The sequence below is a fragment of the Loa loa genome (assembly GCF_000183805.2).
Source record: "Loa loa unplaced genomic scaffold supercont3.37, whole genome shotgun sequence".
NCBI lineage: Eukaryota > Metazoa > Nematoda > Chromadorea > Rhabditida > Onchocercidae > Loa > Loa loa.
In genome coordinates this window covers 38,228-55,319 of record NW_018108217.1, presented here as the reverse complement: position 1 = coordinate 55,319, position 17,092 = coordinate 38,228, and the positions used below count along the sequence as shown (strand labels likewise).

General features: G+C 31.9%; 4 protein-coding genes across 4 annotated transcripts in view; 1 reads left to right on the top strand and 3 right to left on the bottom strand.

Moving 5' to 3' along the window:
- Window positions 1-5,124, bottom strand: LOAG_04864 (hypothetical protein; the record flags this gene model as incomplete). Its single annotated transcript, XM_020446699.1, has 11 exons — window positions 5,087-5,124; window positions 3,897-4,048; window positions 3,066-3,230; window positions 2,647-2,805; window positions 2,272-2,473; window positions 1,844-1,937; window positions 1,615-1,738; window positions 1,398-1,508; window positions 882-1,022; window positions 491-568; window positions 1-234 (listed from the first exon to the last, which is right to left on the bottom strand). Exons 2-11 carry the CDS (start codon window positions 4,044-4,046, stop codon window positions 1-3), a joined length of 1,458 nt encoding a protein of 485 aa, XP_020302993.1. The 5' UTR covers window positions 4,047-4,048; window positions 5,087-5,124.
- A 1,112-nt stretch (window positions 5,125-6,236) lies between these two features.
- LOAG_04863 (hypothetical protein) lies at window positions 6,237-7,805 on the bottom strand (the record flags this gene model as incomplete). Its single annotated transcript, XM_003140400.1, has 6 exons — window positions 6,237-6,362; window positions 6,451-6,668; window positions 6,790-7,014; window positions 7,091-7,159; window positions 7,416-7,554; window positions 7,791-7,805. 6 exons carry the CDS (start codon window positions 7,803-7,805, stop codon window positions 6,237-6,239), a joined length of 792 nt encoding a protein of 263 aa, XP_003140448.1.
- Window positions 7,806-15,646: 7,841 nt separating this feature from the next.
- On the bottom strand, window positions 15,647-15,969 carry LOAG_04862 (hypothetical protein; the record flags this gene model as incomplete). Its single annotated transcript, XM_003140399.2, has 2 exons — window positions 15,647-15,842; window positions 15,923-15,969. 2 exons carry the CDS (start codon window positions 15,967-15,969, stop codon window positions 15,647-15,649), a joined length of 243 nt encoding a protein of 80 aa, XP_003140447.2.
- A 95-nt stretch (window positions 15,970-16,064) lies between these two features.
- The window catches only part of LOAG_17054 (hypothetical protein), a 3,352-nt gene continuing 2,324 nt past the window's right edge, over window positions 16,065-17,092 (top strand). Inside the window, exon 1 of the mRNA XM_020449715.1 lies at window positions 16,065-16,641. Coding sequence (XP_020306706.1) covers window positions 16,480-16,641 — 162 coding nt within the window. The 5' untranslated portion in view covers window positions 16,065-16,479. The remainder of the gene's footprint in view (window positions 16,642-17,092) is intronic.

The following is a 17,092-nucleotide window of genomic DNA, read 5'->3' as shown; positions in this document are numbered from 1 at the left end:
TCAAATATTATTAACTAAAATTCGAATTTTTTCTTCATTTGCTATCACTTTAGCTTTAGTTTGAATAATGGCGTTTTTCACTTCTTTGATCTGTTCATCCAATTGATTCAACCTTAGCAACAATTTTTCCGATGATTCTTCCGCATTCGCTTTTCGTTCTCGCAATTCGTGTATATTTTTTGTACTTTCTAAACGCCATTCTTCCATTTCTTTAAACATATTCTCAGCATCTTCCTATAAAGTAGCATAAAGCAAGCAGGGCAGGATGCAAACGGAATGCATATAACACAACGGAAATACTGATATATTTTGCTATCATTCAGTTGTAATCATTTCTTCTTAAAAGTGTGGTATTATCTGATATCATTTGTTTTGAATTCAATTTGTCAAGAAGATGCCAAGCTGAGTATTATCTTAACAGTAATCATTATTTATCCCTTGTAATAACTCTTCGTTAGTATCATTTATTTATAAAACAAATAACGATAACCTGTGTATTGTCAAGAAAACGCGCAAGTAGATGTGTTGTTTGTGTTATCTGTTGCATAGTCTTTTGTAAATTAGCTAACTGAAAAGAAATAAGTTGAAAAGCAAAATAAAATTTTTCGAAAAAATAAGATTAATTTTGAATTGCTACCAGTTAAATTTTTTAATTCCTCAATTAAACCAAGTTAATGATAAACAGTGCAATTATGAAATTAAAATACGTTAACTTTAGTCAAAATAAGTATATCATTGATAATGAATTCAGCAACTAAAGGAGTTGTATGATAACTTTTTCATTAGGATAAAGCTGACTTCCAAGAGGTGAGAGAACTTGACAAAGTGATCAGAAAGGAAGGAAGGAAGGAAGGTGAAATTAATGAAGCGAAATATGATACCTCTTGCTGTGACCTTGCTTGATCGTTTTCGTCAAATACACTAATGGTCGCATTATAAGCTTCTTTGGTTATTTTATCTTCTAATTCTTTTTTGGTCTCAAGAATTTTTCGTACTAGACCACCATGCTCTTCGCTAATTAACTGAAATTGGTTGTGTACTTTAAAAAGTTTAGAAATAATCGTTTTCGCAAATAATGCTTGTATTAAAGGTAACGTTAATTTTGTTTAAATCAAGATAAAGTAGAACTAATTGCCATAAATTTCGACATTCACCCCATTATGTGAGTGAGTATTGCAAGATTGGATGGAAAGTATTGATAGCATAATTTGTGATTCGATTAAATAAGATGGCTTGATTCTTAGCATTAAAGATTTCTTTAAAACGATATATTAATGATAATATTTAGCATGCAATTGTATCAATATCAACAAATGTCAATGATTTTTTTCGTTTAAATTCACTTCAATGGAATCAATTTTTATACGGATCATTTTATAGTTTCTGAAGTAAGGTACCTCATCAGCATTAGTTTGATCAGTTTGACAATATGATGGCTCAATTTCTACAATAAATTGCTCATCAATTTCTTCTCGTTCACCAATAATTACTCCACTTGTTTTTATATTCTGAAAGATCAAAGAAGTAATTGGTTCATGCAAGATTCAATTGTTATTATTATTGAAAAAGAAATTGGATAATTGCGAGTTTTATTTCATTTGCAGAAGAACTTACAACTTCTGGTTTTCGTTCAATTTCTTCCACTCGTTTCTTTTTGATCTTCGGAGGCGCTGGTCGAGCTGCAGCAGTGCCCAATCTACTGGCTGAAGTACGTGGCCGTCCTGACGATGTTGACAGTCTGGGAGCAAGTTTTTATGTGCCTTGGACATGGGATTCAGAATTTTTCGAAAATTTTTATATTTTCAAATTATAATTAAAAGAAATTAAAAAGATCGTGTTAAACCGTAGCTGTTCCTTCAATGGTGGTGATATCAAAGGTTGTGCAATTTCATTGGTTATATTATCAGCAATGTCGCCGTCTTCTGTCTTCGTAATAACTAAAAATACCTTATTATGATCAGATTAAGATGGATATATGATCTAGCTCCTATAAGAGAGTTTTGAAGAAGTGATGATAAATTTCATGAAATCCGATTTCATCGTGGTAAGAATACTCGAATGTATGGATGACCGGATAAGGGGAACACAGAGATATGGAACTTGGAAAGAGATCGATATAAGACAGACATGTATTCATTTCATAATAGCTAGTGATTCGAACCACCTGAACGACACCTATCATCTGGTCTTGTTGGGTTCATTTGAGGGACTGGTAAATTACGAGAAAGAAAAGTATTAAAAATAAAGTAATCGAAATTATGAATTTCAAACTCGATGGATCCTGATCAGTGTGAACCACTTGCTCCATCTTCATTGCCGATGTTTCTTGTACAATATCGTCGAAATGTCGTTCATCAATCGAATCTCTTCGTTCATTATTGTCAATCGTTTGTTTAATTATCTTCGGTTTGCTTTCAATTTCTTTCTTCCTCTTTTCTTTACTTCTACTTGAATGTCGTCTCTCCTTTTCAACCTAAAAATTTCTTTTTTCTCTCCAAATTTAGCTGTAATAATCCTATTTCTACATCTGTTCACATTTACGAATGATGTCACAATATTTCGAAGAGTGTTATATTTGAAATTTTAATTAAATAAATCCCAAATTAAATATAGTTAGTATTAAACTAGCAAAGAATTATCTAGAACCTTCCTGCTTTTATTATCATTATTTTTTCTTTCCAATCCATTATCGTTGCATTCCTTTTTATGCGCTTTTTTCTCTTTCTTTTGTCTTTCTTCATTTGTAATACCCTTTAACTTCGAATCACGAAATGCTGCTGCATCAATTGCTAACTTTTGTAGCATCTAAAACATTTCAAATGTTTCTTTTACGATTTCGTAAAATTCCAAACTGAGAAGACAGCGGGACTAAAGCTTTCTGAAGAAATGAATCCCTTGTTTTTTTTTTGTTTTATGGATTATATTACCGGCCGGTTAATCACCAGAACTTACATACAACTATATACCGGATGAAACCTGACAATCCTCTTTAGCTCACTAACCGACTGATTACGTTGTCAGTTGTCAATTATCACCTTACGAACAATTGAAATCACTGTATATACCAAATTCGTCATTTCGGGTTCCTTGCCCGCTATTATTTTGGCAGCTTTGACATCTTTCAACGATCCATCATCGTTCAGTGCTTTAATCAATGTCTTCAAAAAATTAGCTTTTGTCGTTTTATCCGTTATATTTGATGCATCCATTTCCTCATTTGTAAATTTTTCCTGTATAAAAAACACAATTAATTGGATGTTCAAAAGTTAATTAGATATTCATTAATTGAGTTTTATAGCAGTTGAAGAAATTCAAATTGTTTTTAATAACTACAAACTCCTTTTATGCCTTAGTATTAAATTTAAATGTGTGCATACACAATATGATTTCATAATTTGACTCTTCCACGCTATTAGGAATAACGGAATTGATATCTAAAAAGCATTAGATCATATTACTGGCATCAGAATAACTTTGGAACAAATGTTTAAATTTTCCCGGATGACTAAAGTTAAACAAAGTGAATGAATATAACTGGGCGTCAAAAGTGAGCCTCGAACTATTCTGTTATCCACCTTTTGATTCGTTTTAATTGAACTATCGGCTGTTGGGTGCTAATGTTGAGTGACTTATACTTCTCATTTTTTGATGATTTTGACTATTCTGTTGGATTCAATATAATAAAACTTTACTTATACTAAAAGCACATTAAATATGAATATAGAAAATGGCTCAGCCTCAAACCAAGTTAGTCCGGTTAAACGGTATTCGATACCTCTGTTACAGTTAAACATTCAGACATTCTAACCATTATGATTCCTTCGCAATGATACGAGAAAGTAACTTAATCTAATATGATAAAATACCAATTCAAAAAATTATTTTCCAAAAGAAACCATTAAAAATCCTGTGTTTTGAATTGTGAATTTAACGATATCGTGTAAGAAACGAAATGGCGGTCGTTGTAACAATTGGTCGGTAAGAGGTGGACGTTCAATTAAATCAGCGAATAATTCTTTTGTTCTGTCCGTATACATCTTAGACATTTCTGTAAGTAAATACAAAAGTCTTATTAGGCTTCATTCATTGTGGATCAAAGATTACATTTTAATTCAAAATAGCAATCACAATTTATAATTTCTTTCTTGATCTCAACAAGAAAATATTTGGGAAAAGTATTCATTTACGATCTTTGCTTTTGACAATTTTGAATGATATTTTACCGATGAAGTAGAATCTAACAGTATAAATTGCCAAAATCGTTTAGGTTTTAGTATAAAGCATGTTTCGATTTTTTAATCTGCAACTGCAAGCCAACTGCAAGTTTGAGTAACAGCATTTTTTCAGTGATTAGTGATTGCTTATTTGTTACCTTATAAGTATGAAATGACAATTACTATTATGCAAAATGAAATAAGAAAATATCGTTGCGGTAAGAATAAATTGAAAAAATCACTCGAGAATTTTTCTGGTTAGCGTTTGAAATATAAAAAATTGGAATTCTCTGGCGTAGATTAGAAGATTAATTAAAAAATTAGTCCAGTTTGCTCCCAAGATATACATAAAAACCTTTTAATAAAATCATAATTTTTAGAAATAATTTCAGTTTGAGTCATAAAATACAAAAGAGTATTAAAATTTCTTCGTAATGTCTGATCTGTAGCAAATTATAATTTAACCATACAATATCGTCTTACATTCATCAAATTAGATGATAATGTAAATTTGTAACATATCATAAAGAGAGAGAAACTTTAGCAAGTGAAAATAAGGTATCAGTAAAACCAATAATTATAGTTTAGCCATACAATATTGTCTTATGCTTTCTTTATTTAGCCAATAATTAATCAAGTCATTTGAAACTGATATGATATGATTACAAACTTTACAGTGAAGATATATTGACATCAGCAAAAATGTTTGGCGATAAGTGGTAGTAAAAATACAACAATGTAGTATGAAATAGGATGAGAAGTAGAAGGTAGAAGAAAAAAGGTGGGAGGAAGAGGCGAGATAATTTCTGATTGTAATATAAGTTCCACTGATAAAATTCCAGAAATTAATGGAAGTGACCAAAGAAAAGTACCTGTGCTACTAGGCAACGTATCCTACTGTCAAATAATTTCATTCCTTAGCTTACTCCATCACACCTCTCTATCGAACACGTTTCTATGGTAATATATTGAGGAAATATTTATATGTATGTGCATTTATGTGGTGGATATAGTTTATGATCATTTGATAACTGTGATAAGACTGTTTGAATTCTATTAGTATGAACATAATCATTTTAGTGAATATTCTTGCCGACTAATTCATTTAATTGTAGTCATTTAATTTAATGTTGTCTTAGTTAAATTAATTGAACTAAATGTTGTTAAATTAATTTAAAAAGAAAAGAATTTCGCAATCAAAATAATTCGAAAAATTTGGTTTAGGTAGGAAAACTTAAAATTTTAAAGCGAGTAACCTTTAGAATAATAAGTGAGACATTAAGCATGATCGATTTTTCCACACTTAATTGTTAGTTAATCAATTCCTGTTAATTGCACAAATTCAAGTTTCGAAGAATATCAATGAGCGCTGACCTTATATGCCATAATGTTAGTATGTTTATTCGTTTTTAATAGCAGGTCTGTAATACTTATCGTTTTGTATTCAAGTCTGATATTGATTTTCCACTGACTATTATTATTATTAGAACAAGGGCCTTTTGAAAAGAACTGAATTAAACATAAATCAGCAAAACGATTGGCTTTAGTTTGTTTGTTATTCGGAAATTCTATGTTGAATTCAGGAAAATCAACAATTAAGCATAATGTATTTTAATGTGAAAAACAAATTTTAAAAAAGTTAATTTTGGAGACGACCTTTATTAAATTGAAGCATGTTTGAGCAGTCGTTCGATCATATATAACGAGTAATGTTATGATCCACTGACTTCGGATAATCACGGAATATTCTTCAAAAATAATCATGAAGAAGTTAAAGTATGTCATCGTGAAATAATAGAACATAATTTATATTTCGTAAAAAATTGAAAAAGAATTAGAATAGAGAATGGAAAATAATTATCAACAGAAGAGAAAAGAGACAATTCATTGATTGCGACGGAACAAGGGGATGGGTAGTCAAGACAACTGCGCATTTCATTTGTATATCATGGATGAAGTGAACAACAATTAAGGCACGTGAGGCTTAAAAGTAGAGACAGAGGTTTGTTATAGATCAAGTATTCAATAATACACGTCATGTGCGGTTGTTTCTGGTGGATTCTCCTTGATTTTCATTATGCTGAACAAGTTTCGTGGTGGACATGGACAATATATACCATTGGCTCCAGGGATTCCGGGCATTCCGATCTGGAAAATAATGGTAATATGAAGTGAGAATTTGGTATAATTATTTTTATATCATATAACACATAATATGAATATAGTTCGTTTTTACCTCACCATCGACACCTATTGGTCCAGCAAGGCCTGGTAATCCTTCAGGACCTGGCAAACCAACCGGCCCTAATTCACCATTCGCTGTTATTCCTGGTTCACCAGGAGGTCCGATCAGTCCCGGTGGACCAATTGGCCCAGGTAGACCCGGCCTTCCAATTATCGCTTGTACTCCTGGTAGCCCATTTTCGCCTTGCTCACCTGGTGGACCCATTGGCCCTGAAAAAAATGTTATCAATTGTGAAGTTAAAAATTACGAAAAAGTTTTAAAAAATACAAGATGTTGAACAGGGACCGCTCAATTTCATAAAATATTCCCATGCTCAATGAGAAAACAAACCTGGTATTCCAGGATCACCGGGAGGACCTGGCGGACCTTTCGCTCCAACACCTGTCCACTCTCCGCTTACTCCATCTGGTCCTTTTGGTCCCGGCTCACCGGGTGCTCCTATAGGACCTGCCATACCTGGCGGACCACGTGGACATTTGATGCATCCTCCATTCTGATAATTCTTTAGAATTCCAGGAAATCCATCCATTCCGGGAATTCCAGGTATACCATCCACTGCAAAATCAATTTCAATCTAATTAATAAAAAATACATAAATTATAAAATCCTGGTTAGCAAGAATGAAATCAACCTCCATCTTCACCATCATATCCTGGAGGACCTGGTGGACCCAGTGGACATCTTGTCATACTTTCACATTCTGCAAGTATCGTTTTTTTATATTATGTGATTCGAATGAAATAAGGTTTCAAAAAGCTTTAGAAATACTATGGATAACCAGCCTGATCGCTTCTTTCGTCATCTTGCTAAGATTGTAAAAAAAAAAAAAAATCTATGATCTTGATGCTGATGACAATATTGGAGCTAATTATGATTGTTCCAAATTTCACCGTTCTAGACAATTAGCTTTTAATTCTAACCACATATTTTTTGCAATTATTTGTAAAAAAGCTTACTGTAGCAAGTTGGCCGATTATCAAATGTTTGTTTTCTGTGACGGAAAAGATTGCCATCATTATATCTTTGACCAGTTAATGATAATCCGGACTTTGAATTTATCCGCATCAAATCTATAGATGTGTCTTTTGTTAATTCCTGCAAAGCAGATTAAGTTTGCTTTTGAATAATAATCATATCATATAACAAAATTTATTTTCAAATTTATTAGCAAATTTTTTTTCCTTTTTCTGAATATCTACATTGTTCATTTGAAATTCCACTCATGATGATAAAGTTGTTTCAATTTGGAATTTAAGATAGTGAAAAGGACACGAAACCAAATATATTCTCTTTTCAAATATTAAATTATTCATTTTATATGATTTTGTTACCTTGAACTTTCCCATCTCGTCTAGAACATCAATAAACATATCGTTAATATCATCATAAATAATTTTAACAAAGATTCCGCATGCGAACAGAATGCCAATGCTTACAATCGTATTGCAAATTACAATAATCAGTACTTTTCTGTCATTCATTATTGATTTATCGGACTAATTTAATCATATAAATTGAGTGTTTATAAAAAGCTAAAATTTGAAGGAAATTTTAGAAGTATTACAATGGAATAAAACTGACAATGTGTTTCACTGTTGAAATTTTATTGCAGTCATCTGAAGAGCTGTACGACGAAAATGACATGATCCCATGGAATTATCGTAAAGAAATAACCACATTTATTTGGTAGTACTATATACGGCTTCCCCTTTATTCTAGCTGATTTAAATGCCGTCAGATTATTTTGGTCTATTTACTAGTACTATAAACTGAATGTCTTGTCTTAAATGATTGAAATTTAGTAATCCCTTTAACTTGTCAAAGATATGCCTATGATAGTTTGCTAAACACTGTTAATATCGTTAGTGTTTTTCAATGTTACAATTGAAAATTAACATATTCAACTTTATAGTATTATCTCTTGCCTATTTTTTTCAATAATTATAAGAATTTTGGAGGTGAAAATCGAAAACAAAAGAAAATAAGTGTCGGAGGAAGGATTTGATAAAAATGAGCTGATGTTTAAATGACACCCATAAGAATTATTTTCGAATTTGAGAAGAGGAAGAAGAGATTGCTTGAATGCTAAATGATGGCGTAAAATGAATCGGTTAAAAACAAAAGCAGAACAAAGGATTTTGTTGAAAGGCAAACTGAAATGTAAAAAATGTCAAAATTTGAACACTTTATTAATGTATTCTTCATTCATTTATGGATTTGCTTTGAACATGATATATTTCTCGATCTGAAAATATAATTTTTTTTTTCTGAAAATATTTTCAAGGCTTTTTAACTCTTTACTTCATTACCGAATATTAAGTTAACTACTGAAAATAATTTAGATATTAATATATTCGCAGCTGTTTGAAACTTATATTCCATAAGCTTTTCGCTTAATGAGAAAAACTTCCCAAACTGGAAAATTACAATTGAAAATTACATTTGACAACAAGTAGCCATCGCTTTGGTTGAGAGTAGGAAGAAATAAAACAAAGGTAAGGTAAGGTAAGGAGACAATAAAATGACAGACAATATTAGCAGAAGGTAATGAGTTCAGTGTGTAATTAATTCTTTGTTGTACATTGAAAGTCCTGGTGATGTTGACATGCATACGTGACATGTCCGTTTGAATCACTAATTATATGAATCACCAACTGCTTCGAAAATCGCAATTCTTATTTCGGCATTTGTTTTTGTCGGTTTTTAAAAATATAATACTGAAAAATTTTCAATTTATGAGTCATAGGCGTTTGTCTGTTTTTCTGTTAACAAACCCCTTTAATTAACTTCATATTAAATTAATTTGATTATAAATGAAGACAATTTAACATTGGGCAGAAGTCACTACTGGCTAGCTTTACCATCTGATCAGTTAAATTAGCAGCCGAGATGGGCCTAATGCAAAGAACTTTTTATGAAGTTTGCATCCAGGCATCAAATTGTATTATTTCGAAAATTTGTGCAATATTGGTCAGTCGGATAATCCCGGTGTTTTTTTGTAGGAAGCACATTTTGCACTTTGTTTGATGGCGAAAGAGGAATTTTCAGATCATGACAATATCAGCAAAATTCTTAAAAATACTTTTTTTCAACTAATTCTATCAATTTCAAAAATTGCTTGTAAACGAGTTTTATTTTTTCCGTAGCATAACTGTTTTTCCTTTTCTACTACAAACGAGATTTCATTACACTGTGCTAAAATTTCGGGCAGAGATTCTAGTTTCGGCAGAGAAAAACATTACAATCATCCGGTTAAAATTCCTTTAAAATACATTGAAAATTGAAATTTTAAACTCCTCTACTTTAAAATTTCATGGAATACACAAAAGTAATTTTATCTTCAAAACGTTACAAACAAATTTTAATCGTAATGAAATTTCTGCTAAAAAATTTTCCATAATTTAGAATTTGAAAGTTCCTATTCTAATTATGAAAAGCAATTTCTTCAAAAATTTATCGCACATTTTTGGATGACCGCATTCCTTGAACATACAAATTTGGATACTTCTTTCAGTCCAATCATCATTAACTTTCTGTTTTCCCTTTCCTTAGGTAACCATTCAACTTGTTTGTCCATTCTGAAAATGAATTGACCATGCTATTTCGAAATAATAAAACTTGAGTTGAAATTAGAAATGATAGTATTCCCGTCATCTTATCATAACTTAAAATGAACTCTTTCAATCACTGCTTAACACATTTCTTTTGCACTGATTTTCATTTTTAGCGCAGAAATTTTATAACTTCATTATAAACTATCAATGATACCAGAAACTCACAAATTCACGCTTTTATTCCAATCTAAAGTGAAGTGTCAAGCGGAAAAGACGAGAAAAGATCAAACCATGCAATTGCTCCAATTTTTTGAAATCTTTCTTTCTTGAAGATTTGAAAATAGCTGCATGAAATTCGAAAATTTGCAGGCAGTCTTAACCTTTTTGAAAAATACGAAAGGTTCATCGCGCAGTACAATTAAATAATTACTTGTACCTATTACTCCATCAAATTTGCGTCCTTCCGCTCTTCACAAAATTCATTCACTTTTTGAATTCCATTTTATATGAGTATCCAGACTTTCGCTTTTTCCGCAATACTTTTTTCTCAAATTCTTATCCTACCAAAAAATTCAATTTTTCTCATCCATTCAATATATCCTCATTTCAGCAAAATATTATATTCAAAACGCTCTTGTATCCATAACACCCTTTAAGACACTAAGCAGAAGAATCACATTAAAAAGAATGGAATTCTCACATGTCATTTTGGTAAACCTAAATTACAAATTGGGAAGAAATGACCGTTTGAGTTTCCGAATATATCGTTTAAATTATACCTGCTTTTTTTTGAGGCATTAATGTTTGAATTTATATCATTGATTAATTTCAATAGTTTTTTTATTCTTTTTCACTTCCTCAGTTTCATTTTATGCCATTTAAAATTTTCTTTTAATTTCTTGAAGCTTTATTTACAAACATTTTATTATTTATGCTCATTAGTATTGCTAAATACCATATCGTTCATACCTGAAATCATTTTTCATTTCGCATTTTTTGTCATTCAAGAGCCAATTGTTCCATCATTAGTTATCTCATGAGTGGTTGCTGTCTGGAAAATTGAAATGTTGAAATGCTGCAAGAAAATTCGAATTCATAAAAACATACTTGAATATATCGTGCAACAATTTGATATTACTTCATTGAAAAGTATTTTTTTACCAGCAATGAATTGATCCTTTTTAAATGTTCTACTTTTTTTTGTATGAAATTTTTCATTGCTGCTAAGGTTATACAAATTCATAACAATTTTTCGTGGACAATGCTCAACGAGTAATAAGTGGAAAGTCAACTTTTGGGAAATTTTTTCGGATTAACTTTTATAAACCTTAAATGTAAATCGGTTTTTGAAGCTTCCTTAGTTATGCATATTTCGAAGTAGTATAACAAAATCCTGCAAAAAAACTGAGAGGGATAGTTTGAAAGTTGAAATCTTCAACGTGTTTCAGAAAGCCAATGTAGTGGTGATTGTTCTATTATGGAAAAAATTTGGTGATATATGTACAGGAATAAATTCTGTGGCAATCTTTCAAAAGTTGTAAAATGACATTTTTAATGTTCACTTTAATGATCAGAAAATATGGACATGAATAAGATCTAGCTGTATAATTCAATTTTTTTAAAAACTAAATTTAAAATGTAAATTATTCTAAATTGTTTTTTTTTCTCTTCGAATTCAATTTTTCATCATTGTTCAAATCTTACCCATCAGGCGACCAATACTTCATTCCCTTTTAAAGTAGTACATATTACTGTTGAAAAATCCCTGCAAAGAGTAATTGCTATAATTAAAAATATAAGCAATATATGTGTACCTTTCCTATAAGGCCAATTACAGTAAATGAAATTTAACAACTTTCACATTGCTGTTAAAAAATTCCATGCAAATTAATTTCTTAATTACTGAAACGCTTAACTAAAATTCAAAAGTTCTTTGCAAAGCAATAAAATATTGTGCAATTTGAATATTAGTCACATCATTCAATTTAAAACTTTTGACATTTCTGACCAAGCACTCCTCATCTTTTGCTGTTTAATCTTTAAAGAAAAAAAAACAAATTCATTTACAGTTTTAAGATAGGATGGAGATTTGCTCATTTCTTTTTGAGAGAGAAATGATGAATAGAAAGGAGGGGCAATAAGAGAAGGACCTAAAAGAAATCTCAAATTATCTAATTACTTATCAATTTTCGACCGGATATCACAGATTTGCTCGGTCAAAATACTGGAATCTAAATTGGTTTCTTCCTCAGCTCATGGCATAGATTCAGTACCCGATTAAAAATCACATTTCTTTTCCGCCATAAAACTGAATAAGCAGCACCACTTGTATCTCGCAGCGGAAGTAATTTATTTTAGACTAACTACCCAATTCTTTTGCAGTTTGCTATCGACATTTTTGGGCGGTTTCGTTTCTTCTTAATTTCAACCGTTGTTTTTTCCATTCTTCACTTTCCGTTCTTTAATATTTGCTCTCTGTAAAAGTGTGATTCAGATCTTCATAAGGTGTAATAAGTTTCTGTAAAGTGTTTGATAAACACGATTATGTCATCCAGCAATTTTCTTTTCTTTCGTGCGTTAAAACAATAAGACGATTTTACGTCAGTCTTTTGAAGAAGACTAACGGTTTTTGTTACGTTCGCGTAACAGTGTTTTCTCAGATTGCATGAAAATCAGAATATACATTCGACATTTACCTTTTTATTATCTGGTCATTGCTACCCTTCTAAATGTACCATATACTGACAAAAATTTTAACAGCACAACATTTTTGATTTGTAAAAGATTGAAGAATTTGAAAACCGGCCACTTTTTGGCAAAAAATCTTTTTTAAATAAATGAATTGTTATTTCAAAAAATTCGACAGTGAATTACGAGAAAAGAGTGCCAAATTGCAGACCATTGAATGGCTCATTCAAAAATTTGAAAAAATACAAAATATTGGAGGTTTTTTGCGGATTTATAAGACATCATTAATTGTTTCGTAATGTACATTTTCGACTTTCTCATTCGAAAATCTGTCAAAATTTCTATTTTCTGCTTTCACTTCACAACTCTTAAATTTTGAGAAAAGATTAATTAAAAAACGATCCTTTTCCTTTTTTCGGGATTACCCTGCAGTTCAAAGTATTCCAAACTGATAAGTCAATAACAAAAATTTCAAAGTATCGAAGAAACTAACAAATATGTGACAATTTACAGCAGCTCATAATTGGTAATCATGCCAATTGACGAAGGGATATGAGTAATATACAGAACAATCCGCCAGATAAAACATTTTATATTTTTTACAAAACAAGTTTCCTTCATTATAACCTATCCAACAGTTGTTTTTTTTTAAAATCTTTCTTCAATTGTATGATTAAAATCACGGAATTAAATACTCATCCGAAATCCTACTTTTCGAAGGAAGAATTCAGAAAAAAATCCTACCTAATTTCTTCAAAAATTCAAAAAAAAAAATTTTTTTTTGGGAAAGGCATAAATTATCAGTTACATTGTGGAAAGATCAAATTAGTTGAAATAACGCAACTGTCGAAAATGTCATTTCAGACCCTTTCAATTTCATACAAAAAATACTAGTTGAACAGTACAAACAACTAGCAGTTTATTTTCTTTCTTTATCTCGGAATTTTCTGTCAGGATGTATGAATCGTTCAAAGAAAAATTGCTTAAATTCTGAAAGCAAAATGTTACACTCTCTAAAGGATCTCTTTCATCTCTCATCATTTTTTCGAAAAAAAAAGAAAAAATTCTTCCCCAATACAGTTTGTTATCAAAAAATGATTGCAAATGATGAACTGATCGCAACAGTGAGACGACGATAGTTACTGTATAAAACTTAATGATCATGGCAGGTGAAATATCTATTTCGAAAATTTTTATGTATTTGCTGCCACAATGAAATTCCCACCTGCAAATTTAACCATTCCAATGAAATTTCAAAATTTTCGACAACTACGAAATGTATTCTTGCCCTTGAATACAATACAATTGCATTCACAAACGATGATTTGATTTCATTTTTCTCTTAAATAAGAAGAAATCCTTTTAGAGGAACTCAGAAATAAATTAAATGAATTCGGAATTTAATGGTATGATCAGCCAAACAAAAATATAACATCTATTAAGTTATACCGTTGTCTCGCCAATGTGTTATAAAAAATATAAAGCAAACACTCTGTTAAATGGTCGAAATTTTTCAATACTCATTGGCAATATACTGCACAAAAAAAAAAAAAAGAAAAAAAAGACACACACAGACACAGGACATACACACACATACATATACACATACACATACACATACACATGCATACATGTATTCAATTGTAAAAGTTTCAAAGATCCCAATCTTCCACCTTTTTTTTTCTGGTAACCGCAGTTTGTTACCATCAATATGTCATGCAACCTATGAATAAAAATTTCGTTCTGCGTCATTATTTCTGTTCCTTCTGTCTCATTTTCACTTCTGTAATATCAGCAATGAAAGTTTCGATAAATTAATAATTCATTCACTCAAACTTAAACATATCTACAATATTTCTGATTGAAATATTTAAAGTTCATTTTAAAGTCATCTATTTATCTAACGGAGCAAACGAATCAGGAAGAATGGCTTAACCATTGCTACAATTAATTCCTTCATAGAAAGGATCCACAAATAGCTAAGTCCCATATGTAATCGTGTCACTGATAGATGGATGATTCATAGCATTGAATCATTGGCTTGGTTTTGATAAGAAGGAAAGGCAGGATGCGATGATATCAGAACAGTTGTAACATGTCTTTCTACCTCACTTTTACAACCTTAGTACTAAAATTGAGTATGTAATGTGTCATTATTGGATTGTTGAAATGTCAACAAATAATAATTTTAACAGCGTATAATGAAATAAAACGAAAATTATGCAAGTGCATATATAATTCCGAAAGTATTCAGTTGAAAAACCGAAGAAACAGACTAATGGATCGGATCGAAAGACATACTACGCATTGTTGAAAATGCAATTCAAAGAATAGTTCAATTAAGGGAGTGGACAGTTCATTCAGTAATAATTCAGCATCTGATATATGGTAAAAAGATGGAATGAATTAAATGAGAATCGCAAATGCAGATTCATACAATGATCCATCTTAAAAGAAACTTCTGAACGTCCCACGTAAAGACTAACGGATTCGAATTACTTGAATTCTCGAACCTTCTGAATCAACTTACATTTCTATAAAATTTTACTAGTCAGAAGTAACAGAATTTACAACAGCGAAATAAATGCATTATCCATTTATGAAGATCAATTCGAATTCGAGGCAGTTCGATGCTCAGCGGTAAGAATCTCCAATCGTTCATTTAACCGAAGTTTCGGCTACTACAGAAGTGAGTCTATATTCCGGCCATCACCAGACATGAATGTATATTACTGCTAGAAGTAAGTCTATCACGAAATAACAAATGAATGCATTAAAGGAATTAGTTTGAAATTATGCTGCAGTATTTCGTTGTTTTCATTTGATACCGTTCTTTCATTTATTTATATTCTACAATGAATCCGGTTCAACTGGATTACAACGGATTAATGAAGGGTGTTTGAGTAATCAGTTACGTTTCTGAATTCTGCTTATTTCCATCTCGCTCAGCAGAATTCGGATCTTACGTCCCATACAATGTTACTGAACATTGCAATCAAAATGAATCTCATTTGACTTTCACAACTAGCAACAGCAACAGCAGCAGCAGCAGCAGCAGCAGCAGCAGCAGCAGCAGCAGCAGCAGCAGCAGCAGCAGCAGCAGCAGCAGCAGCAGCAGCAGCAGCAGCAGCAGCAGCAGCACTTCATTATTCCAATAAAATGCTTCTGTCATAAAGACTGATTGCCATCGTTAGCAACAACAAAAAATGATAGGCTTCAACCTGAGTGACGGTTGGAAAAGGGTGTGTCTCTGTACGCATGTACACATATACCAGCGTGTATATGTGTGTGTCTGTGTGTGTGTGTGCGTGTGTCTGTGTGTGTGTGTGTGCGTACAAAGAAAACAATCAGCTCTAATAAAATGATGTCTTTGCTGCAGAAAATTTTTGTAGTAAGTGGTGGGAGGTATCGTGAGTAGATGACGGTTGCAAAGCTGGTGTCGCGATTGAAGAGGTGTATAGATGCCTGCAGGGGATTACGGCGGTTGCTTGCAATCCGCGGTGTTCACCTCATCTGCGCTATCCCTTACTTTCCATTCTCTTTCTTATGATCTTTGCAACTGCCATTAACAACCTATCGCTGGATTGCGAAGAATGTAAAGAAGCAAGAAGTACTGATCGAATCAGGGCGTGCTCGTTGAGAAACAAGTTCCAGAAGTGCAGCAGGGCTCACCGTATATAAGGGAGTAGGAGGACCACAACAGCAAATACTATCGAGGTCTGCAACTCCTACTGTCAGAAGAGAAAGGAAGAGAAAAGAATACAACAGCGATCAGGGTATGGATTTGGAAAGTCGCATCAAGGCATATCGCTTCGTGGCCTATTCGGCAGTCACGTTTTCCGTGGTTGCAGTACTGTCCGTTTGCGTGACCTTACCTATGGTTTACAATTATGTTCATCATATACGCCGGCAAATGCACAACGAAATAACGTTTTGCAGGGTATGCTTTCTTTGTTCCCATTGATCCATAAAGTGATCTTTATGATGTCAACATAACAGTTGTACGATACACTCTTTAAGGATCTTTACTATCTCTCATCATTTTATTCTTCCATCCATTCTCACTATCTGCCCATTTCTGGGCTTTCAATTTCATATTTAAATATGCTTATTAGAGATATTTAATGATTGAATAATCCGTAACAAATAATTGAGGAAATTGCCGTTGCCTATAATAGTGGGTGACAGAAAGTCTATTTTTTTTGTTGGAGCCTGTGAAAAGTTATTCTTTTGATAAAGCCGAATAACGGATCGATATTCAGTTCGAACTGATAGTAGGTTGAATGAGATGGTCTAACGCTGGTATGTTGCTGAGCCTGTTCTCCAAAAGTTACTGTGTCGACGTAAAATCGCGCCATTATTGGAAGACGTGTTGTATACTAAATGACTGG